Consider the following 25,736-nt stretch of genomic DNA (forward strand, 5'->3'; position numbering starts at 1 on the left):
CTGACAAAATGGTACAACGCAAAGACCTTTCCGACCCGAGTCCACACCCGATGCGCAAGAATTTTTCAGAGGCGCTTCCGCAGTAGTGCATTATGGGTTATGTAGTCCTGGACCGATCACTTCGTCTTTGCAGACTTGTAGTCTTCAATCAGGTAACAAGAAAGGCTTGGTCAGAACAGTCCTAAAGAGGGGAAGAGTGACTTACGAAAACACTCGGCTTCAAAGCCGTCAGGCCTGTCCGTCAGCAGAAGCGGAAGTAGGTATAAGGCGGGTCGGAAAAAGGCGTGATGACGTTGCAGCGATGCGAGCGTGAGGATTTGGCGGGATTTCTGAAAGTCGCGCGCCCATCGCGTATCTGCGCCTGGGCAAAGCTGAGGCGTTCCCAGAAGTGTGGTTAGGAGAACTGAAACTTTCATAGAAGAACTGACAGGAGCTGCGAAGTGTGTTTGAGCCGTGTGACGGGAGTGAGCGTGGTGTGTGCAGAACCGACTGCCGGAAGGAGCGAGCGGCCCACGGCTGCGAGACAGGTGAGTGTGAGGCGCGGGCGGACTCCTCCCCACTGCCGCTCGGCATCTCGAGCCAACTCAAGGCCAGTGCTCCCACAGTCAGCTCCACGGGTCCCCTCTACGCCTAGAAACCGGAGAAAGGCGGAGCAAGGCGACCAACCGACCGACGCTAACTGACGCACTGAATTCGTTGTGGAGAGAACCGACCTGCACTTCAAACTTTTGTTTTAAGACCCGAGCTCACTACCTAGGCTAGGCTTGGTCGGGCTCGAACTCCCGCCTACGGCCTCCCAAATGCTGAAATTTACAAACTTTCAGGTTCATTTCTGTGGTCCGGACGCAGGAAGCTGAGATCCAGAGAAAAGTGCTCACAGCTGTTAAATAGGGCCAGAGCTAACACGTTCTTGGTTACTTTAGTGCTGTAGTGGCTGGTCTCTCTGGAGACTGAAGTAGGAGGCATAAGCAAAAGCGTAGTAAAAACTGAGAAATATAACACAAATTTCTATATAGAATCCTGGCTAGATGACTCACACCTATAGCACTTGGAAGAGGCAGGAGGATGACAGTTTCAAGACCAACCTGAGCTAGAAATGGAAGAGCTGTCTCAGAAGAAAGAAAAGTGAAGTACAGGGGCTGGACAGATGGCTCAGTCGTTAAGAGCATTTGTTGCTCTTGCAAAGAAGCTGAGTTCAGTTCCCAACATCCACATGGTGACTCACATCGAACCATAACTCCAGTTCCAGGAATCCAGTACCACCTTCTGACCTCATGTACCAAGCATGCTTGTGGTACACATAAACGTATGCAGGCAAAACACTCATGCACAAAAAAATAAATCTAAAGTGAAGTATAAAATACAAAGATCGCAAGTGTACACATGAATTATTACAAAATTAATATACCTCTATAATCACTAATAGAATGCTACCATGCTAAAAACCTCCCATTATCCTGGTTTTAGTATTTTTCCCTCACTCTGATGGCTAAACAGTGATTTCTAAAACTATTCACTAACATGGGCTACCTTTAAAAAACTGTATTTAGGCGGGGTCAGACTTTGTAACCCAGAAGCTAGTTTGAAACTCAGGATCCTACTATCTCTGCCTTGTAGGTGCTGGGACTGTGGGAGAGGGTTACTGTGCAGACCATTTTTTTGGTGTTTTTTTTTTTAATCCAGGATCTTGTTTTTTTATCATAAGCTGACCTTGTACTCACCATCCTGACTGCTTCCCTTGCTGTCTTTGCCTGTTTTTAAGTCTCATGTAAATATGCTGGTGGTATGGAATGTTTTATTGTTACACAAGCTTGCCAACACTTGATTTTTTTTAATAGTTTATTTTATATGCATTGGTGTTTTGTCTGCATGTATGTCTGGTTGAAAGTGTTTAATCATGGAGTTATAGACAGTTGGGAGCTGTCAAGTGGGTGCTGGGAATTGAACTCAGGATCTCTGGAAGAGCAGCCAGTGCTCTCAACTGCTGAGCCATCTCTCCAGTACCAACACTTGGTATTTTATGAAGGTCATCTAGTATCTGATGAACTTTGGATAGGGAGTGGGGGCTGATTTTTGAGATAATCTACCTATGCAGCCCAGCCTGACCTTGAATTTGTGGTAGTCTGCCTGCCTCAGCCTCCCAAGTGCTAGGGCAGTCATGGGCCTTCATACCAGGCTCTCTCCTCTTGTGGTTCTAATTCTCCTGATGAATGGGATGCTTGTTCGTGGTTTTGGTTGTGGAGACATCTCCCTCTTGAATCTGATTTCTCTTGTCCTTTTTTTTTTTTTTTTCTTATTTGAATGAGTTCTCTATGTTCGTAGTCTGATTGTCCACCTCTGACTATGCATGTGGCAAATAGTTTTTCTCTACAGTTTTGATTATTTTTTCCTTTTGGAGATAGGGTTTTAGGTAATCCAGGACAATCTCAAACTTGCTATACAACAGAGGATGGCCTGGAAGCTCTAGTCTCCCTACCTACCTCCTAAATGCTGGGATTACAGACATAACTACCATGCCTGGTTTTATGCATAGCATAAAATTGATCTACCTCCCAAAGCCCAAAGTTGTAAGTTCAAATGTAGTCAGAGCTAAGGGTTTATTTCGGTAGTTACTTAACCCGTTCAGGGACCTGAATTCCATCTTCAGCTCTGACAGTAAAATAAATATACTCAGTGTCTTGTTTGCTTTGTTGTGTGAGGACTCACTCTAGTGCCTCTTTTTCATATGCTAGGCAAGGCCTGTGCCCCAGGCTTCTGTATTCCCAGCCTGTGTTTGCAAGGCTGGAGGTACTGTTCACTGTTAGTTGTTGCTTTGTGTATCCAGCTCAACATTTCCTCTATTCCAAGAAGAGATTCTATTTCGGAATTTTACTCACCCTCTAGTATGGGAAAGCTTAGAACTTGCTGCCTTATAAAAATATTTTTTTAATCTGTTTTGAATAAGCTATCCTTGGCAGCATGCAGCACACCACTGTAAGTTAGATATGTCTGGGTTGGTTTTCGTTTAAGCTTACTTTTATGTTTGTGTTTGAATGTTTTGTCTCTGTGCCTATAAGCATAACACTCCTGTCCAGTGCCTACGTGGTCAGAAGAGGGTGCTGGACCTCCTAGAACTGAAGTTATAAACACTCATGAGTTCCCATGTGGGTACTAAGAACTGAACCTGGATCCTCTGCAAGAACAGCAGTTGGTCCTAACCTGTGGCTAGGGAGGGCCAGCTCCAGTCCTTCAAAGGTGTGTTGGAAACTGAACGTGCAGGTCTTTATTACCCCAGAGTATCTCTCTAGTGTTCACTCACACTGATGCCTCTATTTTTTAGTAATGGCTATGCAAATGCAGCTTGAAGCAAATGCAGATACTTCAGTGGAAGAAGAAAGCTTTGGTCCACAGCCTATTTCTCGGTTAGAGGTATGTTCTCAGTTGCTAAGTATTTACTTATAGTGCTGTAATGCATTCTTCTATGTAATGGAACAAAATAACCTTTACAGAAATTAAATTGGGGTTTCAGGAAATTGTCAAGGTTTCTACAGAAAAGCATAGGATTGTTGCTAGAAGTCTCTTCCTACTCTGTTTTCTAAGAGCTGAACTTTAGAAACTAAGGCCTAGGATCCCAAAGTGGAATCTCAGTGTTACTTATACTAAGTATAAAAATGCTAATGGGGAATTAGTGGTGTAACCCAGGAATGCAGGGGGCAAAGGGGATCAGCCTCTCCACTGGCCCAGGCTGTCATTAGGCTGAAGAGTGTGGGGTTGTTAAGATGTCAGACCCACCTCCATTTTAGGACTCAACATTAAGAATATGAAGCATTAGCTGGGTATGGTGGCCCACTCACACCTGTAATTCTAGCAGTTGGAAGACTGAGGCAGAATTCTTTTGGAGCCCAGCCTGGTCTAGATAGCAAGAAGTTCCAGGACAACAAGGGCTACATAGTTGAAACCTGCCTCAAACAAGCACAAAAAAAGGAGCAGCAGCAGAACAAACAAGAGGCTTGGGGAGATGGCTCTGTGGATAAAGTCCATGCTGTGCAAACAGTGAGGGCCTCAGTGGATCCCCAGTACACACAGAATCCAGGCAGAGTGGCAAATGCCGGTAATCTGAGAATCACTGGGACTTTTAGGTGAGCCAGCCTAGCCAGTCAGTGAGAGCCAGGTTTAGTGAGAGACCCTGTCTCCTAAAGTAGGGTTAAAAATGGCTGAGGTAGGCATCCTGGCCTCCATGGAGTTAGAGGTGGTTGTGAGCCACCAGAATTGGGTTCTGGGAACAGAATTTCAGTTCTCTACAACAGCAACAAACACTCTTAACTGCCGAGCCAGCTGGCCTTCATTTTGTTTGTTTAAGATTTATTCATTTTTCACAGGAAGATGAAATATATTTTTCTACCCAGTAACTTTTTAAATAGGACTTTTAAAGGCACTGAGGCTAGTTCTGCACAATCATTGTTTAATATATTTGTTTAAATATATTGAAATGAAGACTTCTTGAGGGAAATGGTGCTGGGTAAACCATTTTAGTTCCTAGCTCTTCATTATAAATACACAATTATTATCTCTAACAAGCTGTGTTGTCTGTCGATTATTTAATTCATCTTATTGGGGCTTTTTTTTTCTCCTTTTATTATTATTTATCTATTTGTTTATTTATTTATTTATTTATTTAGAGAGGGCCTCTACATAACCCTGGCTATCCTGGAACTCACTATATAGGGCAGGGTGGCCTCTAATTCACAGAGATCCTCCTGACCGTTCCTCCCTAGATTTTTTTATTTTATTTTATTTGAGACTGGGTTTCACTATGTGGCCTTGGCCGGCCTAGAGCTCACTATGTAGAGCAGGCTAGTCTGTAACTCATACAGATTCATGTGCCTCTGCCTCCCCTGCTGGAATCCACCCCTGGCCTAGATTTATCTATTTTTATTTAATATGTGTTCTGGGTGATTTTTGTCAGCTTGATACAAGCAATAAAATATGAGAAGAGAGAACCTTAATTGAGATATAAGATCAGACTGCAGGTAAGCCTGTAGGGCATTTTCGTAGTGATTGATATGGGAGGGCCCAGCCCATTGTATGTTGTGCCACCCCTGGACTGGTAGTTCTGAGTTCAGTAAGAAAGCCATGGACAACAAGCCAGTCAGCAGCACTTCTCCATCCCCTCTGTAGCAGCTTCTGTCTCTTAAGTTCTTGACCCTGTTTAAGTTCCTGTCCTGACTTTCTTCAGTGATAAATGGTCATGTGGGAAAGTAAGCCAAATAAACCTCTTCCTCCCTGAGTTGCTTTAGTCATAGTGTTTATCACAGCAATGGTAACCCTAAGACAATACGTATGCGTGTTCTGCCTGCATGTGTGTATCTATCCAGCATTTGAATACCTTGTGTTTGAGGAGGTCAGAAGGCATGGGATTCCCTGGAACTGGAGTTAATGGTGATGATGCCACATGGGTCCTGCAAGAACAACAAATGCTCTTAACCACCGAGCTACCTCTATAGACTCCCATCCCCATAATGTTTTATTTTAATGCTTTTGGTTTTGCTTTTTAGTAGTCCTAGGCTTTGAACCTGAGGCCCTTCTGCATTCAAGGCGAGTGTGCTGGTTAGTTTTTAATAAACTTGACACAACCTAGAGTCATCTGGGAAGAGGAGACCTCAATTGAGAAAATGCCTTCATTGGATTTGCCTGTAGCTAACTAAGTCTTTGGGGTGTTGAAGGACATTTGATCACATGGTGAACCCCAAGATTGCATTATTTACTGAAAAAAAATCTACTTCTAGTTATGGTGTGGCTCAGCCTTAGAACATACTGTTAATCCATCTGGCTGGAATACAGACACTCCTTTAATCCCAAATATTGAAGGTAAAATTATTTTGCAGAAGGAAGCACCCTTGTTTGAAGGTGGTATCTAATTGACTGCCAAAGTCACAAATCAGAGAAAGATTTTTCAGAATAATATATGCCCAACACTTACAACAAGAGAGAGGAATACAAGGCTACTTAAGAGAGAAGGTAGGGAAAAGAAGGCAGTTTTACCAGGACAGTTGTATAGGGACAAGTTGCAGAGAGGAAATAAGCTAAATACAGGTCAAGACAAAATGAGTCAGCGAATATGAAGGAGCCAGAAGATTAGAACATACTGCCAAAGTTAGCATGAGGGCAAGCAGAGCAATTCAGTAAGAAACTGAGAGAAGCCAAATTGAATCAGTCAGCTTGGAGAAGTGTTTGAGCCAGCTGAGTTGAACCAGCCAGCCAGAGTTCAGAAAGAACAAGAAAGGGTGTGAGCTTATTCAGTAGCAAGTCTCAGACTGAAAACTTCCTAGGCCTAGATAAGATTGTATGAAGGCTTCCAGAACTGGGCCTAGGTTAGCAGAGGCAGTAAGCCACAGAGATAACAGTTACATCAGGTGATTAAAAGTTACTTTTACAGTGGGGGCATTTTCTTAATGATTAATGTGGGAGGGCCCAGCCATGGCACGTGGTCCCAAGCTGTGTACAAAAGCAAACTGAGGAAGCCATTACACACAAATCAGTAAGTAGTGCTCCTCCATGGTCTGTATTTCAGTTCCTGTCCCATCTTCCCTTCAGGACAGACTGTATGCTATAAAGTAAAATAAACACTTTCTCCCCAAGTTGCTTTGGGTCATGGTATTTAAAAAAGCAATAGAGGGGCTGGGGATTTAGCTCAGTGGTAGAGCACTTACCTAGGAAGCGCAAGGCCCTGGGTTCGGTCCCCAGCTCCTAAAAAAAAGAACCAAAAGAAAAAAAAAAAAAGCAATAGAAAGCAAGTTAGGACAGCAAGTATTCTACCAGTGAGCTTCACTTTTAAGACTAGGTTTCGGGGTTGGAGATTTAGCTCAGTGGTAGAGAGCTTGCCTAGCAAGCAAGGCCCTGGGTTCAGTCCCCAGCTCCAAAAATAAAAAAAAGAAAAGAAAAAAAGACTAGGTCTCATGTAACTTAGCATGGCCTAGAATTCACTGTGTAAATGAGAATAACCTTGATTGCTAATCTTAATTTCACCTCCTGAGTGTGATTATAGGTGTGTAACCAGTATTACCTGTCGTTTTGTGTGTTGTATTTTACTTTTTAATTTTTAGATTTACTATTTTTTGTATATAAGTGTCTGGCTTTCATGACTCTGTACACCACCTCTGTGCCTAGAGCCCAGAGAGGTCAGAAATGAGCTTCAGATCCTCCTGGAACTGGAGGTGAAGGCAGTTATAAGCACCATGTGGGTGCTGGAAACCCAGGCTGGCCCAAAAGTCACGCCTGTTTCCCAGGGCCTCCTTTTGTGTGTGTGTTGGGGGTGTGTATGTGTGATTTTTTTTAAAATTAGCCTGTGTTAAGTTGCATAATGATATGTTTTGTTATGTTTATGATGTATTGATTGGCTCCCTGTCACCTTCACTTGCCCTCCTCCTACTGATCCCTTTCTCTTCCCAGCACATCCCCTTCTTTCATCTGTTTCTGTTTGTTTTGTTGACAGTTTTTGGTATGGAGCTCACTGACTAGGCTGCCTGGCTAGTGAGTCTCAAGGGTCTACCTGCCCTTGCCTCCCCAGGTGATGGTAAACACTGCCACATCTCACGGTCTCTCCAGCCCAAAACTATAACTTTGATAATGAAAACATTGATAATTTGGTGTTTGGGGTTTTTTTTCTTTAGACATAATGATATTTTTGTACTATGTAATTCAAATGTTGATTTCTGAGCTTCCATATCTAGTTACAGTATTCTATCTCCTGCCTCAGTGTTGTATGAGCATTGCTCCCATTTATTCTTTGGTCAATAAAGCTAGTCAATCAGCCAATGACTGAGCAGGAGAGAAGATGGGGCTGAACTTCCTTCCTTCCTTCCATCCAAGGGAGAGGGCATCAGAGAGAGGAGGTAGGAATTAGCCATGGGGAGACAGTCTAGGAGACACCATGAGAAAACAACTAGAGCGGAGAAAGCCATAGAATGCAAGTATCTCCGAGATTCTGGCTCGGAAGTGGCCAGATTAGCATAGAGGATTAAAATAGAGTAATAAAAAAGTTGTCATGTCATTACAGATTTGGTAAATAAAAATACAGTCCAGTCTTAGTTATTTGGGATCTAGCTGGCTTAAGAGGAAAATTGTAACACACTTATTAAAAAACCATTAGCAGGTGGGAGGGGGAGTTTAAAAAAAAAGCCATTAACAGGTTTTAGTTTTGTTGAGACAGTGGTTTTTTTTTTGGGGGGGGGGGGGGAGTAACAGCCCTGGCTATCCTGGAACTTACTCTATAGACCAGACTATTCCCAAACTCAGAGCTCCACCCGCCTCTGTCTTCCACCTGATAGTATTAAAGGTATATGCCTTTAATTTGTTATTAATAACTCATGTGTAGTCAAACTTTTCAGGGGTTTTGCATATATTTGTGATCTTCAAACATGTCTCTGAGTGTAATTAATTAATATCCGCATTAGACAAGAGACCTAACTTTATTCATTGTTTTCTTACAGCAATGTGGCATAAATGCCAATGATGTGAAGAAATTAGAAGAAGCTGGTTACCACACGGTGGAGGCTGTTGCTTATGCACCAAAGAAGGAACTGATAAATATTAAAGGAATTAGTGAAGCCAAAGCTGACAAAATCCTGGTAAGTACCTATGTGATGGCGGAGAGGCGGAGGCATTAGTGAGAATAATTAGTACAGGGTGCTGTACAGTGATTGGTCCTTAGTCCCCTTCCTCCCCCTTGTCACCTGGTTTCCATTCTGGAAGTGACTGCTGACAGCTTTTATTTTAAAATCTCCCCCCCCCCCCCCCCCCCCCAGAGCTGGGGACCGAACCCAGGGCCTTGCGCTTCCTAGGTATGCGCTCTACCACTGAGCTAAATCCCCAGCCCCTTATTTTAAATTCTTATTTCCTGTGGAGAATTGCAGTATCGTGGAAATTGATATAAATACTGCCAAAAACACATTCCCACCAGCCCACAGTAAAGTTGTTTATCTTATCATTTTGAATGTGATCTCACCTCAGAGGGATATTTAAAATTATTATGTTATGTATATGCTGTTGTGGTCTGTGTAAATAAATTTTTATAAATAAATTTTTATTTATTTATTATATATAAGTACACTGTAGCTGTCTTCAGATACACCAGAAGAGGGCATCGGATCTCTTTACAGATGGTTGTGAGCCACCATGTGGTTGCTGGGAATTGAACTCATGACCTCTGGAAGAGCAGTCGGGTGCTCTTAACCGCTGAGCCATCTCTCCAGCCCTAAATAAATAAATCTTTAAAAAAAAAAAAAAAACTGTAGAAAGAGAGGCTGAGTACATGTTTCAGTGGAAAGTACTCACCTAGCATGTGCTAGGCTCCAGTTAATAGTCAGTACCACCAGAGAGGGGGAAAGAGAATGATATTGGTAGAATGTTGATATAAAAGTCACATGGTGACTCAAGCATGCTCAAAGTCATAGGTTCCATCTCAACAGCCACTGAAATGCCAAGATAACAGTGCACATCCACAGTACCTCTTAATGTTTTTATTAACCTATATTAATACGTAATATTCCGGGGGCTGGGGTGCAGTGTGAAGGGTCTAGAGAGATGTTCGTGGTTAAGAGTATAATCTGATCTTGCAGAGGACCTGAGCTTAGTTTCCAGCACCTATGTTGAGTTATCTTACAACTTCCTTTAAGCTTCAATATAGAGATTTGTTAGAGGGCTACCAGTATGCCTTTTCTGGCCTTGGGACGGATGTGTGAGAAGATACTCAAACATGAGACTCTTCTCTGCCAAATATAAGATCAAAGGCACCAGCTCTCCTCCCCTCCCCCCCCCCAAAATTCCACTTTTTATTCACCTTTTTTTTTTTTTTTGAGCTGGGGACCGAACCCAGGGCCTTGCGCTTCCTAGGCAAGCGCTCTACCACTGAGCTAAATCCCCAACCCTTTTTATTCACCTTTAATCCCAGCATTCAGGAGATAGAGGCAGGTGGATCTCGGAGTTCCCTCACAGCCAGAGCTACATAGTGAGACCATGTCTCAAAAAAAAGGGGGGGGGGGACAGAAGGAAATTGAAGGCAAGCATGGTGATACACACTGTAATCTCAGCAGTCTGGTTTATGTAAGTTCATGCTGACATTCAAATTCTAAATACATGGATGATTTTAGGATGTATTTAATTTACGTGTGTGAGTATTTCACTTGCCTGTATATATGTGCATCATGTCCTGGTGCCTGCAGAGATCAGAAGAAGGTAGTGGGTCCCTGGCTCTGGAGTTTTGGTGATTGTGAGTTACCACGTGGGTTCTGGGAACTGAACCTGGGTCCTCTGTAAGAACAAGAACTCTTAACCACTCTCCAGCCTCTAGATGTTACTGTTGATTGCTGTTACTGTTGCAAAGATTTATTTCCTTATATATGTATGAGTGTTTTTCTTGCGTGTATTTAAGTGTACTATATGCATGCCTGGTGCCTGTGGAAGCCAGAAAATGGTGCTGGGTCCCCTAGAACTGGAATTATGGCAGTTGTAAGCTTCCATGTGAGTCCTCTGCAAGAGCAGCAAGTGCTTTTCACCACCGAGCCATCTCTCTAGACCCCCAGGTGTTTAGTTTTATTGTCCTGTCATATTGACTGATTTTTTTTTTCAAACTAAAGTCTCATTTTTGTTGCTAAGTGTTATTTGTATATACTTGGAAAATAAACAATAAAGAGAAAAGCTGCGAATAGCATCCTGGTTTTACAAGGCAGGAGAATCTGAAGGGATGACAGATAGGAAGTAAGGTAGGAAGACATGCTACCTTGTCTTTTCGGCTCCTGTGGTGGTGCGCTCCTGTCATACTAGCATAAGAGTGTTTTCCTGTTGTGTTCCTGGGCTTGTCTTACAACACATGTAGGTTGAGCATCTCCACTACAAAAATAAGGTTATATGCACAGAAGTCTGAATTTTTTTTTTTTTTTATCAAAAACCTCACACTCAAGAAGATTCAGATTTTGGGATATTTGGAATTTTCAGTGAAGGATATTAAACTGTTAGTCTACCCAAGTGCCCAAAAATATACAAAACTCACAGTCTAAAGCATTTTGGGTCCCAACTTTCCCAGATAGTGGTTTCTTTACCTGTGTACCTGTGTTACATTACTACTTTAACCTGTCCTATTGTTTTCTTAGGCTGAGGCAGCGAAATTAGTTCCAATGGGTTTCACCACTGCAACCGAATTTCACCAACGCCGGTCAGAAATCATCCAGATTACTACTGGCTCCAAAGAGCTTGACAAACTACTTCAAGGTATAGTAACCCCTCATCCTATTTTATAAACCCTAACTAATTAACACAGATGGGAGGTGAAAACAAAGCCAGACTATTACTATAGAATTCATCCTAGGGGAGAATACTACATAGAGACGTATGAATAGTAGATTTCTTCAGGGTCTTGACTGGCTGATTCTGTAGGTTTGCTTTTGTAAAGATTTTTTTTTTTTTTTTTCGGAGCTGGGGACCGAACCCAGGGCCTAGGGCTTGCTAGGCAAGCGCTCTACCACTGAGCTAAATCCCCAACCCCTGTAAAGATTTTTAGTTTAGATTTTTCTTTGTTTTGAGGGGAACTGTTTTTGGGGGGGGGTGGGTTGTTTTGTTTTGTTTTTTGGTTTTGTTGTTGTTTTGTGGGTTTTCTTGTTTGTTTTGTTTATTTTTGATTCCTTGGCTTGTATCAACAGATCTAAGATTCAGGCTGAATCGAATGTATTTTGGACTGTAGGAATATCAGCTTCTCATAGATCCTTTATTACAGTTAGGAAAGATTAAGGTAACATCGGAGGAAGCCAGGTGACGTGTACCCAAAACTTCCTTGTATATTTCTTTATAACATTCTACAAATGTAACATTTTTAAAATAAGACATTTTTATTTTTTAATTATGTTTAGTGGTTTTAGGAATTGATTCAGGAGCTAACAATATACTTACATTCCCCGTCTTCTGCACCTATACTCCAGGTGTGAAGATTTGACATACGCATTAGTTACTCATTCTGGCTCTGATTTATAAAATACTAAAATTACCTATCTATAAATTAACTTTTGGCTTTGTTTTGTTTTGTTGAAACAGTGTCTTTGTAGCTCTGACTATATATAAAGAATTAGTTCCCCCTGTTTAAGGAAATAAGTATTATATGTATATTATATCTTAAGTGTTAATTTTTTTTAAGGATTTATTTATTCATTATATAAGTACACTGTAGCTGTCTTCAGACACACACCAGAAGAGGGCATCGGATCCTATTACAGATGGTTGAGCCACCATGTAGTTGCTGGGATTTGAACTCAGGACCTCTGGAAGAACAGTTGGTCCTCTTAACCGCTGAGCCATCTCTCCAGCCCTGTTTATTTTCTAATTTTAACACAAGATTGGAAACTTGATGGCTGGTAATGCAAATGGTTGTCTTACAACTCTGATGACCTGAATCCAATCCCTAGAACCCACAGTAGAGGGAGATAACCCATTCTCCCAAGTTATCCTCTGCCCTCTACCTGTGAGCTGTGGCACATGCCTGCCCAACCTCACACATGTCATACACACAGTACAATAATAACAAACTTAGAAACAGAAGAAGTATATGGGAAGGGGGTGAGCCCAGAGACTCACATCTCCTACCACTGAGCTATGCTTCCTGCCACAAAACACTGTTTAAATACTACTCAGTGTAGTACATATTAGTATGTATGCATGTATGTATGTATGTATGTATGTATGTATGTATGTATGTATCTGTTTGTTTATTGTGTAGTACCAGCTAGCCTGAAACTCACAGAGCTCCCACTGCTTCTATTCCGTAAGTGCTGGGATTACACCTTGTCTGGGAGGTTTTAAACTTTTGAAAACATAGTTGTCCTCATTGTTGAAAAGTTTTTAAGTTTGGTTCTTGCTGTTTTTCTAGTTATTTGATTATTTACTTTTTCTTCCTTCTTGGGATACAAAATAGCCTGGGTTCAGGAATCATGCAGAATTTGAGTTTTAAACCCTCTAAGAAGATCCCCTTCCCTCCAGGACACAAAGGCTGTGTAGAGAGACCATGGCTCCTGCCTGAAATTCCAGCACTTGGGGTGTGGAGGGAAAGGGGTTAGATGTTTAGTGTTATCCTCAGGTATGGGATGAGTTTGCGGCTAGCCTAAACTACATAAAAGCCTGTCTCATTAAAGATAAATAAAAGAATTCTCATTTCTAGTATTTACTTAATGTGCCTATGCCTGTTTTCTTCAAGATGAGGATAAGTCTTCTTATCGCCTAGGCTTTTAGAACTACATGAATGGTACGTTTAAGTAAATTGGACAAGGAGGTTCACAAAAAAATAGTAAATACCAGGTTATATTAAAGCAGCTGAAGCCCTTGTTGGCTTTTCTTGGTTGAGTTCTGTAACTTCATTATGGTAGCAATTACTTGAAGCTGTACATGCAATAAAATTGCCTGAGAACTATAGCAACACCAAATGAGTGCATATGGAGAGATGTGAACATACTGAGGGCTAAGGAATGTAAGGCTAAGCCTGGGAGACTCAGGGATGAGTGCCCAGACCTCCAATTTACAAATAACCTATACTTATTTAAAAATAAGTGTGACTTTTATTTTTGTCGATATTGGGAGTTGAATGTAGGCCTTTTATCTAAGGAGCATTCTACGATTGAGCTGCATTGCCAGACCCAGTGTCTCATTGTACTGTGCGGATTGGTCTTGAACATCCCAGGCAGGTTTTAAACCTTAGAACTTTCTGTTTCATCTTCCCACATAGCTGGCTTACGGGTGTGAACTAGTAAGCCTAGACAAAAAGAAAAGAAGCAAATTAATGAATTGCTGATTATTGAAAATGGGAGTTTAAATTATGGAACATTAGTATGCTCCAAGAACAATTTCCTGATTGTAGTTTGTAAGCAGTTATTCTATGTGACGGACTTGTCAATTTCATAGGTGGAATTGAGACTGGGTCTATCACAGAGATGTTTGGAGAATTCCGAACTGGGAAGACACAGATCTGTCATACATTGGCTGTAACATGCCAGGTGAGTTGTTGGGGTTCGGGCTAATCAGATCAGCAAGTATTGGTTGACCCATGATACCTGCAAGCATCTGTTAGGATGGATGTAAAAGGTACTTCCTCAAGAATCCCATATGTGCTTAGAGGTTAATTCCTACTGAAAAACATTCCACATCAGAGAAACTTTCCAAATGCTTGATTCAGAATATTTCCTACCATATCTTCTTTCCCTGAATTTACTTGCCCTTCTTTCATTGGCCTGTTTGGTTGGTTGGTTGGTTGGTTGGTTTGTTTATATGTGTGGGTGAATTGCTCCCATGGATGTCTATTCCTGGTACCACCACCTTACCCTGAGCTGGAGTTAACAATAGTTATGAGCTTCCATGTGGTTGCTGGGAATGAAACCCCATCATCTGGAAGAGTAGCCAGAGTGTACTTAACTGATAAGCCATGTCTCTAGCCACACAGTCTACACTTTATGTCTCAAAAAATATATGTATAACAATAGTAACCTGACATGATTCATTAACACTGTATCTGGTCTTTTTAAATAGAAATGTTTTCTCTATAACTTTTTATTTTCTGTATGTGGCACACATGTGTATTTCTGAGGGGTATATGCCTGTGTAGGCTTAGAGACCAGAAGGTACCAGGTCTCTTCCTCTATTACTCTCCACTTTGCTTCTGAAAGGCAGGGTCTCTCCCTGGACTTTTACAGCTCCTGTTTTTTGACTAGACTAACAGTCAGCACACTTGGGTTATTCTGTCTCTATTTTTCATAGCACTAGAATTGCAAAGTCCTTTGAGACTATACCTGGCTTGTTAAATTAGTCCCGAGATACAAATTCAGGTCTTCAGGATTGTATAAGAAGTACTCTTAACCTCCTCTAGCCAGCTACCCATGTCATTTTGACAGATATTATGTAGAATAGATGTTTATATCTATGGTTTCTATGGCAACTCTGCATACACTGCTAATTCTTTAAAATGCAAATAGAGTTCTAGCCTGGCAGTGTTTATTAAGTAGTAAGGTGATTCTGTTGACACTAAACAAAGTCTTCAGTAACATTCTAGGTGCTCACAGCAATAGGTCTTTCTTACTTTTTCCCCCAAGAATGCTAATTCATTAACAGTCAAAACAGTTGCATGTTATTAGTCTAAGAGCCAGAACCAGAATATGAGCGAGTGTTGGATCACTACTTAAATTCAAAATCTGTTATCATTGTTCAGATTTTCCCAGCTTAATGAAATGAAACCTCACTGCATTAGATCTCTAATAATTTAAGTTCTAGAATGCTTCACATTTGTCCAAGAATAAATAGATGTCTGAAGAACTTATACTGTAGCATATTAAAATAGTAAGAGTGATAAAATGACATGCATCTCTATAAACTAGAGATGAATCACAGCACTAAACTGTATGGAAAACTCCTAACCCAGCCAAGCATTATGGTGCAAACCTATAATCCTAGCACTCAGGAGATCATGAGTTTGAAATCAGCATAGCTACACAGTGAACTCTGTATTAAAGCACCACTAAGAACATCCACCACCTGCTAACTTCATAATGTCTGCATCTCCACCTTATTCCTTGGAGACAGAGTCTTTCCTTGAACCTGGAACTTACTTGGTTTTTTGTTGTTGCTGTAAAACTCAGCATGCTGAAGTAATCCTTCTCTGCTTCTGGCAGTGCTGGGATTAGGGTCTTAGAGCCACCATACTCAAGGTGGATGAGTTTATTTTGAAACAGTGTTTTCATGTTGCCAAGGCCGGCCTCAAATTTACTGCATAGCTGACCTTGAACTCCTGATCCTTTTCAGAGCCATCATTGCCAGTTGTCAAATGATTGACCTTTGAACTAATCTGTCTTAACGTTCAGTTTTATCTCATAGTTTGGACTGTTTCAAAGCCGTTCAACTCCAGCAAAACACTAACTTCATGTTCTCTGTGTATGTTATTAATTTGTATTTCTATCCAAAGAGAATATGTCCTATTGCCTCTAATTCTCCTGTTTGTTTGTTTTACTATGTATGTATGTCTAGGGCTTATGTAAGCCAGAGTACTATGTTGGACCCTGGAATTAAAGTCACAGGGTTGTGAGTCACCAGGTATGTCCCGGGAATGAAACCTGGCCCTCCGGAAGCACAAGCAGTGCTCTTAACCATGGAGCGGTCTTTATAGGTCCTGCTGCCTTCTTTTCTCTTTTAAATTATGGCTTGTTTTTATGTGCTTTGCCTAAATATGTCTGTGTGAGGGTGTCAGATCCCCTGGAACTGTAGTTACAGACAGTTGTGAGCTGCCATGTGGGTGCTGGGAATTGAATCCATGTCCTCTGGAAGAGCAGCCAGTGCTCTTAACCTCTGATCTCATACTATAACCCAGGCTGTCCTGGATCTTAATATGTGGTCCAAGCTGGCTTCAAACTCATGGAGATGCCTCTGCCTCCTAGATGTGAGCTACTATTCCAAGTTAATGATCTTAAAGGGTTTTTTGTTTGTTTTGTTTTTTTAAAGATTTATTTATTTATTATATTTATATATATACTATGTACACTGTAGCTGTCTTCAAACACACCAGAAGAGGGCATCAGATCTCATTACAGATGGTTGTGAGCCACCATGTGGTTGCTGGGATTTGAACTCAGGACCTCTGGAAGAGCAGTCAGTGCTCTTAACCGCTGAGCCATCTCTCCAGCCCTTAAAGGTTTTTTTAATTATGATAGTTTTTATGTTTTGAGATTATAATATATGTTATATAGTATAATATGTGTACTATATATATGTAATATATAGGGCTAAAGTGTTTTAACCCTTATTTAGAGTGGAGGAGGTTAGATTTATCATGGGGAACTTGGAGTCTGTATCAGAAGAGTGGGTGTTTCCACCGTTTCTTTTCCCCCCCGCAGCTCCCCATTGACCGAGGTGGAGGTGAAGGGAAAGCAATGTACATTGACACCGAGGGCACCTTTAGGCCGGAGCGGCTGCTGGCGGTAGCTGAGAGGTGGGTCATGAAACTTGAATGTGTTTAGCAAGTTTAACTTGCCTGAAATGTCTCGTTACGCTACACTTCAGTTGTGTGTGTGGTTGAAAACAACAATCTTTAATGGAAAACATTCTTTTTTTTTTTTCCTTTTTTTATTTACATAGGAAAACATTCTTTACTCGGCAATCTAACTATCTCAGATGGAATAAAAAGCAAGATCCAGGGCTGGAGAGATGGCTCAGTGGTTAAGAGCACTGACTGCTCTTCCAGAGGTCCTGAGTTCAAATCCCAGCAACCACATGGTGGCTCAACCATCTGTAATGGGATCCGATGCCCTCTTCTGATGTGTCCAAAGACAGCTACCGTGTACTCATATACATAAAATAAATCTTTAAAAAAAAAAAAAAAGCAAGATCCAACTATATATTTCTTTCAAAGAAACACTTTAAAGTTGGTTGCAAATAAAAGACTTGAAAAGATAATCAGGAACCCTAAGAGCAATTAAAAGACTGCACCAGGCTACCCCCTGATCCTTTGGTTTTCAAGATCAGTTTTCTCCATGTAGCCCTGACTGGCCTAGAACTCACTCTATAGACCAGGCTGGCCTAGAACCCACAGAGATCCACTGTCTTTGCCTTCCGAGTGTGGGGACTAAATGTGTGTCATCACTGCCTAGTGAGGAAACACTTGTATGTGTATAGGCGTGGACAGGCCCATACATGATGATATGCATGTGGAGGTCAGAGAACATTTTCCGGGAGTCAGTTCCACCATGTGGGCTCCAGGAGTTGAGTTCAGGTGTGATGGCAAGAGTCTTCTGAGCCTCTCACTTGCCCAGGCAGAACATTGATCATTAAAATTAGTTTCCCAGGAAGGTGTAGTCATTATAGACATCGTTAAGTTGTTTTATTTTATGTATATGAGTGTTGTCTACATGTATGGCTGTGTACCAAGTGTGAGAATTTCCTGTGGAGGCCAGAAGAGGTATCGGATCCTCTAGAACTAGAATTATAAATGGTTGTGAGGCATCATGTGGATGTTGGAAAGTAAGCCCAGACAGGTCTCTGCAAGGGCAGCAATCACCAATATCTTTTCATCCAAGAGGGCATCACAAAAGTCTAAATCATGTCAAAATTCTAGCGATTTTTTTTTTTTGCAAATTGATAAATGCAAGGTTCATATGGAAAAATCTAGAGCTCCATTTATTTATCTGTTATTTATTTGCATGGGGGAGGGGTGGGCATTGCCTGCTTGTGTCTGTTCACCAGACACCAGAATATGTACCTGTTGCCTTCAGAGGCCGAAAAGGGCATTAGATATCAAACTGGAATTTTGGTGACTATTATAGTTGAGCTGATGTATGAGTGTTGAGAATCATACTTAGGACCTAGAAGAACAGCCACCGTTCTTAAACCACTGAGCCCTCTCTGCACCCCAAGTCCTGAACTGAAAACTCCTTATAAAACTACAGTAGCTATTACAGGTGGTCATGACTTAAACATAGATTTGCAGCTAGGTATAGCACAGTGGTAAAGTACTTGTCTGGTATATAAAAGACCCTAAGGTCAATTCTCAGTACTGGAACCAAAAAAAAAAAAGGTGTGTGTGGGGAGAGTTACTCATTCAAGAGACAGAAGCAGCAGCTGTCTCTGAGCCGAAGGCTAGCTTAGTCTGAAAGCTACATAATGAAACCGTCTCCAAAAAAACAGAGCAGTAAATAGATAACTAAACTATGGATCAATGGCCCAGAATATAACCTTCAAAAACACTTGCACCAACATGCCCAGCCCCTTGGTTTTGCTTTTGAGACAGGGTCTAACCATGTATCTCAGGCTTGATCAACTCTTACGTAGCCTGAGGTATCCTGAGCTTTCTATACTTTCCTCTCTGCCTCTGGTGGTTAGCTCATGATGTGTTATCATCCCTGCCTTATTTGAGACTCTCGTAGACCTAGGTGGCCTCAAATGCACTGTGTAGCTGAGGTTAACATAGAATTCCCGATCCTTCTGCACCTTCAAGTTATGGGAGTTATAAGCTTGTAAGACCATGCAAGAGCTGCATGCGCTCTACCACTCATGATCGACGACCCCCCCCCCCGTCCGTCACTCCCTACCTCCCTCCCTCTCTCTCTCTTTCTCTCTTTCTCTCTCTCTCTCTCTCCCCCTCCCTCCTCTCTCCCTTCCTCCCTCCTTCCCTCCCTCTCTCTCTTGCCTTCTGAGTGCATGGGTTAAAGGTGTATACAACTTTGTTTAGCCTTTGAGTTTCTTTCTTGAGACAGTCTTACCATATATATAACTCTTTATGAGAGAATCATGGACACACGCTCTCAAAGAATTAGCGCCCATTTAAGTAACTTAAACTTAAAAAGGGAAATCGTACTTTGCTACTGTGCACGTTGGTGCACACTCCACAGCACATGTGTGGAAATCAGAGAACAACCCACAGGGCTCTGTTTTCTCACTCTACTACATGGGTTCTGGAGATTGAACTGAGGTAGTCAGGCTTGGCAGCAAGTGCCTTTACCTACGAAACCATTTTGTCAGCCCTAACATTATCTTTTGAATTATTACAAGACAACGGCTGTAAACAACAGAAGGTGACTTGGGTCAAAAGTGACTGCACATGTTCTCGTTGGCGTGTGGATGAAAACAACAGTACTCAGTGCTTGTCTAGCACAAAACACACCAGAAAGTGTTCATAGCCATGTAAAAGAAGGTGTCTCACGAGCACCTGACAGACAGGCAGGAGAGTCTCCGTGGTTTCCAGGCCAGCCCAAGATACAGAAACCAGGGGCTGGAGAGATGGCTCAGTGGTTAAGAGCACCCGACTGCTCTTCCAGAGGTCCTGAGTTCAATTCCCAGCAATCACATGGTGGCTCACAACCATCTGTAAGGAGACCCGATGCCCTCTTCTGGTGTGTCTGAAGACAGCTACAGTGTACTTATATATAATAAATGAATAAAAAAAAAAAAAAAAGATACAGAAACCAGGAATGATGGATTCTCTGCCATGTTTCTCCCTGCACTTTGTTCTGTGTCAGTCCTTCACCTCTGCCTCAGTATCCTCATCTCAAGTAAGAACTAGTAAAAAAAGTAGAATCATCTGAACATTTCTGGAAAGCCTTTTCTCTCAGTGAAGAAACCCTTTAATGCCAGCAAGGTATTTAACTAACACTTGTATTGTATTTGGAGAGTTGAGAATTTCAGAGGCCTTGAACATGGTGAGACCCTGTCTCAAAAATGGGTTTGGCATATGGCAAAGCAAATTTTATTTCCACTTGTTCTTCTCCAGCATTTAGACTCTAGCCAAGTTTTAGAAATGCAAAAGGAAGAGAATCCAATCTATTTTAGATGTGAGGGGAGGCTGGCAAAGTATGGTTTCTAGATTCTTGTTATCCAGCTACTGTGGAGGCTAGGTCTTGAGATGACTATAACCTGGGAATTTCGGTTTAACCTAGAAAACACAGTCATTACCTCCCCACCCCCACCCTCACCCCCCAAAAAAAAATCTCAGAAAGATTTACAACAGGCACTTGGTTAAATCCTCAGGTGAATACATCAAACTTACTGCCTTCAAACAAGGAGTCCCTCCTGTTGTTACAGATTCAATAAGAATGAAATTGTTGGGCCAGGCATATTGAGATACACCTTTAATTCTACCACTCCAGACATAGCCAAGCAATTATCTGAGTCCCAGGGGATAGCTGGAGTGACAACATAGTAAGAGCCATAAAGAGACATAGAGAGAAAAAGAGAGTGCCTTACTTCACCTGTCTTTGTGTCTTAGGTTACAAAGTTGAGAAAATACAGATCATACTATGAAAACAGGAAATACATAGTTGGCTGTTTTTAAGTGCAAAAGAAAATAATCATCGAGGCCTGAGAAATACTAACATAATAAATGACATTCATTTAACATAATCTTTGAATGGTTTGTTATTTTTGTTTATGCTAACTCTTGAGTGTAGTTCTTTGCTTTTCTGACTTGAAAATTTCTCATAGTTTGAAGGCCTCAGAGAATAAATTTGATGTATCCTTAGGTCTCACTTAGTTTAAAATAGTTGTTGCTGTCATCTCGAGTTGGCTTGGCCACACTTCTACTAGAGCAGGAAGCCTATCTGTGGGTCCTAAAGCCAGTGGGAGTACTGCTGCTTATCTTTGTAGATGAGAGAAATATTGGGTATTAATTCTCACCTGACTGAGCACTGTCTACAGCCTAAAATCTCCTCTTCTCTAGATACGGCCTCTCTGGAAGTGACGTCCTCGATAATGTAGCATACGCTCGAGGGTTCAACACAGACCACCAGACCCAGCTCCTTTACCAAGCGTCAGCCATGATGGTAGAATCCAGGTATGTCCTCAGCAAGACACTCAGTGTGCCTGTGGCCCTTCCCTGAATCTGGATGACAGTTTGAATAGAAATGAAGGGATTCACATTTTAAGGGTTGATTTTCTTTTTTAAACAGGATCTCTCTATCTAGTCTTGGCTGTCTTAGATCAGGCTGGCCTCAAACTCAGGGAAATCCTCCTGCCTCTGCCTTCCCAAGTAGTAGCATTAAAGGCATGTGCTACCATACCTGGACGCAGGGAGTTTTGTTGATTGATTCTCCTTTTTTTTTTTTTTTTTTTTTAAAAAGATCTATTTATTTTATGTATATAAGTAGCTGCCTTCAGACACACCTGAAGAGGGTATCAGATCCCATTACAGATGGTTGTGAGCCACCATGTGGTTGCTGGGAATTGAACTCAGGACCTCTGGAAGAGCAGCCAGTGCTCTTAACCTCTGAGCCATCTCTCCAACCCCCGATTCTCCTTTTTTTTTTTTTAATATGAAAAACAATTAAAGATTTATTTTTACTTATATGTGTGTTTCCGTGAATGTCTGCCTCATGTGTCGAGGTACAACAGGGCATCAGATTCCCTGGGGCTGGAGATAGAGGTGGTTATGAGCCAGCTACCTAGTGTGGGTGCTGGGGAAACAAACTTGGGTTCTCTGAAAGAGCAGAAAGTATTTTTAACAACTGAGCCATCTCTCAACCCCCAATTTCCTTTCTTTAAAAAATATTCTCTATGCATTTTGTGTGTGCTATGATTGTGTTTATGTGTACACACACATTTATATGAGAGTGTGGACATGCATATGAAGTGGCTTATGTTCAAGTTGGAGGACAAGCTTGGACAAGTTCTCACTCCACCTTATTTGAGGCCTCATCTCTTTATTGGTCCCTGTTGTGATAACCAGGCCAGCTGGTCCACAGGCTTCTAGAGACACTTGCCATCTCACTGAGACTACAAGCACATGCTACCTTGACTAGCTTCACATGGGGTCTTGGGATTCAAACTCAGATCCTCCCACTTATATGGCAAATACTTTACCCACCATATCATCTTCTCTGCATCTTCAGTTCTTATATACTTTAAGATTCCAGTCACATCACTCATAAAAATTCTTTTCTGTAATGCCTGAGGCCCTGTGTTTACTCTCAAATATAGTGAAAAACAAAAACCCCAGGGCTTCTTTTGGTCACATCTGCCAAAACCATCAAAAGTCACCATGATCCACAACAGATCCACCATGCAACAGATTGAACATTTTATAAACATTTTAAGAAAATGTGTATAAAGGCGTGTGTGTGTGTGTGTGTGTGTGTGTGTGTGTGTGTGTGTGTGTGTGTGTGTGTACGTACTCGCCTGCTCATGAGGTCACATACTAGGAAGTCAGTGTCAGTTACTCATGTTTTATCTTGAGGAGACTGAAGCAGGACGATCATACATTTCATGACTTTACAAGTATTTGCTGCTCTTCCAGAGGACTGGAGTTCAATTCCCAACATTGACATGCATGGCAGCTTACAACTGTTGGGTATTTGACACCCTCACATAGCCACGAATGCAGACAAAAACACGAATGCATATAAAATAAGTTATTTTTAAAAAGGTATAGGGTTGTAAGGGAGACAAAATTGACAATTCTTGTTTCTTATAGGTATGCACTGCTTATTGTAGACAGTGCTACTGCCCTTTACAGAACAGACTACTCAGGTCGGGGAGAGCTTTCAGCCAGGCAAATGCATTTGGCCAGATTTCTAAGGATGCTGCTTCGACTTGCTGATGAGGTAAGCTATAGAAAAGAAATGGAAAGTGTTGATTTTCAGTGGCTCCAAATTCCAGGAGTCTTTTGAGGACATTAGTGCCTTGTATTACCAAAGATGAGCATTAGTTGGCCATTTCTTTGTTGTGAGCATTAAGGTTCTTGGTATGTCTGTGGTCACAAAACTGACATTCTTTCCCGTATCAGTTTGGTGTAGCAGTGGTAATCACCAACCAGGTGGTAGCCCAAGTGGATGGAGCAGCCATGTTTGCTGCAGATCCGAAAAAACCCATTGGAGGAAACATCATCGCTCATGCATCAACCACCAGGTATGGTGATGGCAAAATGGATGTCATACAAACTATGATACAGAGATAAAACACACACTAATCCTACTAAAAGTGCGACAGTGCTGACACTCAGGAAGCCTCACTGAATTTGTTGTGCTTTGGTCGATGTTTGCTTTGCAGCTGGAGAGATGGCCCGGTGGTTGCAAGCCCTGTTGTAGATAGAGAACCTGAGTTCCATTCCCAGCACCCCATGAGAGGTTCTCAACCTCCCATAACTCCAGTTCTGGGACCTCCAATAACTCTGGTCTCTGACAGGCACCTACCCACATACACGTACATGTAACTAAAATCTCTCGGTTATGAAAAAGGATGCATGAATAGTTGATATGCTTCCCTAATTATAAAGTATTTGTTTCATAGAGCTTTTCAATAAGGGAGTCATTGGCAGAAATGACCCCTCCATTCTGGAAGTACACTGAAAAACCATCCTAAAAATCCTTTTAGGAAATTGCATGTATCTGAAGCAATTAGTTCTATTATAGGAATAGAATTGTTTATAACTTGGTATTTTTGTTTGCGTCTTTGGGTCAGGCTATACCTGAGGAAAGGAAGAGGGGAAACCAGAATCTGCAAAATCTACGACTCTCCCTGTCTCCCTGAAGCTGAAGCCATGTTTGCCATTAATGCAGATGGAGTGGGAGATGCCAAAGACTGAGTCACTGAGTCCCTGTCCTGTGAGAAGTCTCTAAATGCTGCATTGCTAATGGACAGGACTGCCATTGGGCCGCTTCACAGGCTCATGTCTGACTGACTGCCGGGAGGGCTTCCAGGAAAACAAGGATGGTGTCAGCTGATAGCAGAAACAGGTCTGATTGGAGATGTCAATCTCTTCTTACTGTACTAATAACTTCTGTATTAATAACTTCTTACTGTATTAGTAACTGATTCCTTTGGTTTTGGAGGAGAGGTAGGAAATGACAGGTGTGGGACAGTCTTATGTCTTCAAAAGAAGCAAACTAGAAAGACCTGAGTACTCTTTTCACTTCTCAAGAATGGTAAAATAATGCCTGAGGCTCTGTAAGTGGGAATGGGTGTTTACTCGTTCTTTTTCTCTGTAAGTAAGATGCAAACTTAGAAATTATATGCCTGAACTGTCACATATTTAAAATTTATTTTTTGGTTGAGGAGTCTTGACATGTGGCATGTTAGGCTAACAGCCCTCCAGTTGCATGCTTGTTCTTTTAATTACTGAGACTTCACCTAAGCGAGTTTATTCTGCTGCTGCTAAGTAGTTGTGTGCAGTGGATGTGTTGTTTGCTGGAGATATTCTAGTGCAAACTGAGTACTGCAAAGCAGCGCTTCCAGAACAGCTCTCCCTACTGTGCAGCTATGGTCAGCTGCTATAGTCGTAAGCTGTGAACCCTAAAGAAAGCTCTACACTCAGGTTACTGCATTGTATCCTTTAACCTAAGAATAAGAATTCCAGGCTGATTTACCGTATCGTTCCTGTGCTCTTTGTTCTTATTGTATAAGTTTTGTGTTGCAGAGGTCTGACATTATCCAAACAACTCACTTTGGGAGTATTTCCAAAAACTGTGGTCTCCTTTTGAGTCGTTGAGTCTCATTAATAAAAGAATTTCAAAACAGATTAGGAAAGAAGCTCAAAATCAATTTTATTCAAGCTTGGGAGAAAAGCAATAGAATAGGTAAGCTGAAAGTGTTAGCAGCTGCTAAGGGTTGAAGAGATGAAGACTTTTGTTTTTAAGTTAGGCGAAGGGCTAAGAGAAACAAAAAACCTGAAAGGCCAGGGAAGCACTGGGACCTCCATGGACATGGCTAAGCAGTCAAGATTGCCTGCTGGCTTGTTCTGTGGAAGGACGGAAATTTAGTTCCAGCACCCATATCAGGTAGCTCACAAACAACTTTATCTTCAGCTCCAAAGAAACCTAGCACCTTTCTGACCTCTGGGAGCATTACACGTGTGTCTGTGAGTGTGTGTGTGTGTGTGTGTGTGTGTGTGTGTGTGTGTGTGTGTGGAGGGGGGTGGTGGTAATTAGTTATGGATGCTGAGATAAGAACTGGGCCTGGCCCTCTGTAAGAGCAGCCAGTATCTGTGAGCACTTATAAAGTAATGAAATAAAGATTAGGAATTTTTGCAGTTGGGGATTTAGCTCAGTGGTAGAGCTCTTGCCTAGCAAGCGCAAGGCCCTGGGTTCGGTCCCCAGCTCTGAAAAAAAGAAAAGGAAAGAAAAAAAAAAAGATTAGGATTTTTTGTCTCAAACCCAAGTTTTATAGTATTTGATAGGAAAAATTTACCCCTTTAGAGATAGCAGTTTAGAGCACGTACTGCTCTTCCAGATAACCTGAGTCTGATACCCAGTTCCCATGAGAGG

General features: G+C 41.7%; 1 protein-coding gene across 4 annotated transcripts; it reads left to right on the forward strand.

Moving 5' to 3' along the window:
• The first annotated feature begins 312 nt into the window (after positions 1–312).
• On the forward strand, positions 313–24,991 carry Rad51 (RAD51 recombinase). Of its 4 annotated transcripts, none has more exons than NM_001109204.1 (10): positions 313–527; positions 3,320–3,408; positions 8,469–8,606; positions 11,127–11,244; positions 13,915–14,006; positions 16,887–16,981; positions 21,200–21,313; positions 22,949–23,078; positions 23,261–23,382; positions 23,935–24,988. In NM_001109204.1, exons 2-10 carry the CDS (start codon positions 3,322–3,324, stop codon positions 24,056–24,058), a joined length of 1,020 nt encoding a protein of 339 aa, NP_001102674.1. In that variant the 5' UTR covers positions 313–527; positions 3,320–3,321; the 3' UTR covers positions 24,059–24,988. The 4 variants fall into 4 exon arrangements, with proteins under 4 accessions (NP_001102674.1, XP_063140432.1, XP_063140433.1 ...); XM_006234784.5 differs by lacking the exon at positions 313–527 and adding an exon at positions 3,085–3,234 and having other exon boundaries at positions 23,935–24,991; XM_063284362.1 differs by lacking the exon at positions 23,261–23,382 and having other exon boundaries at positions 389–527; positions 23,935–24,991.
• The last annotated feature ends 745 nt before the right edge of the window (positions 24,992–25,736 follow it).

Source organism: Rattus norvegicus, chromosome 3 (assembly GCF_036323735.1).
Source record: "Rattus norvegicus strain BN/NHsdMcwi chromosome 3, GRCr8, whole genome shotgun sequence".
Classification (NCBI taxonomy): domain Eukaryota; kingdom Metazoa; phylum Chordata; class Mammalia; order Rodentia; family Muridae; genus Rattus; species Rattus norvegicus.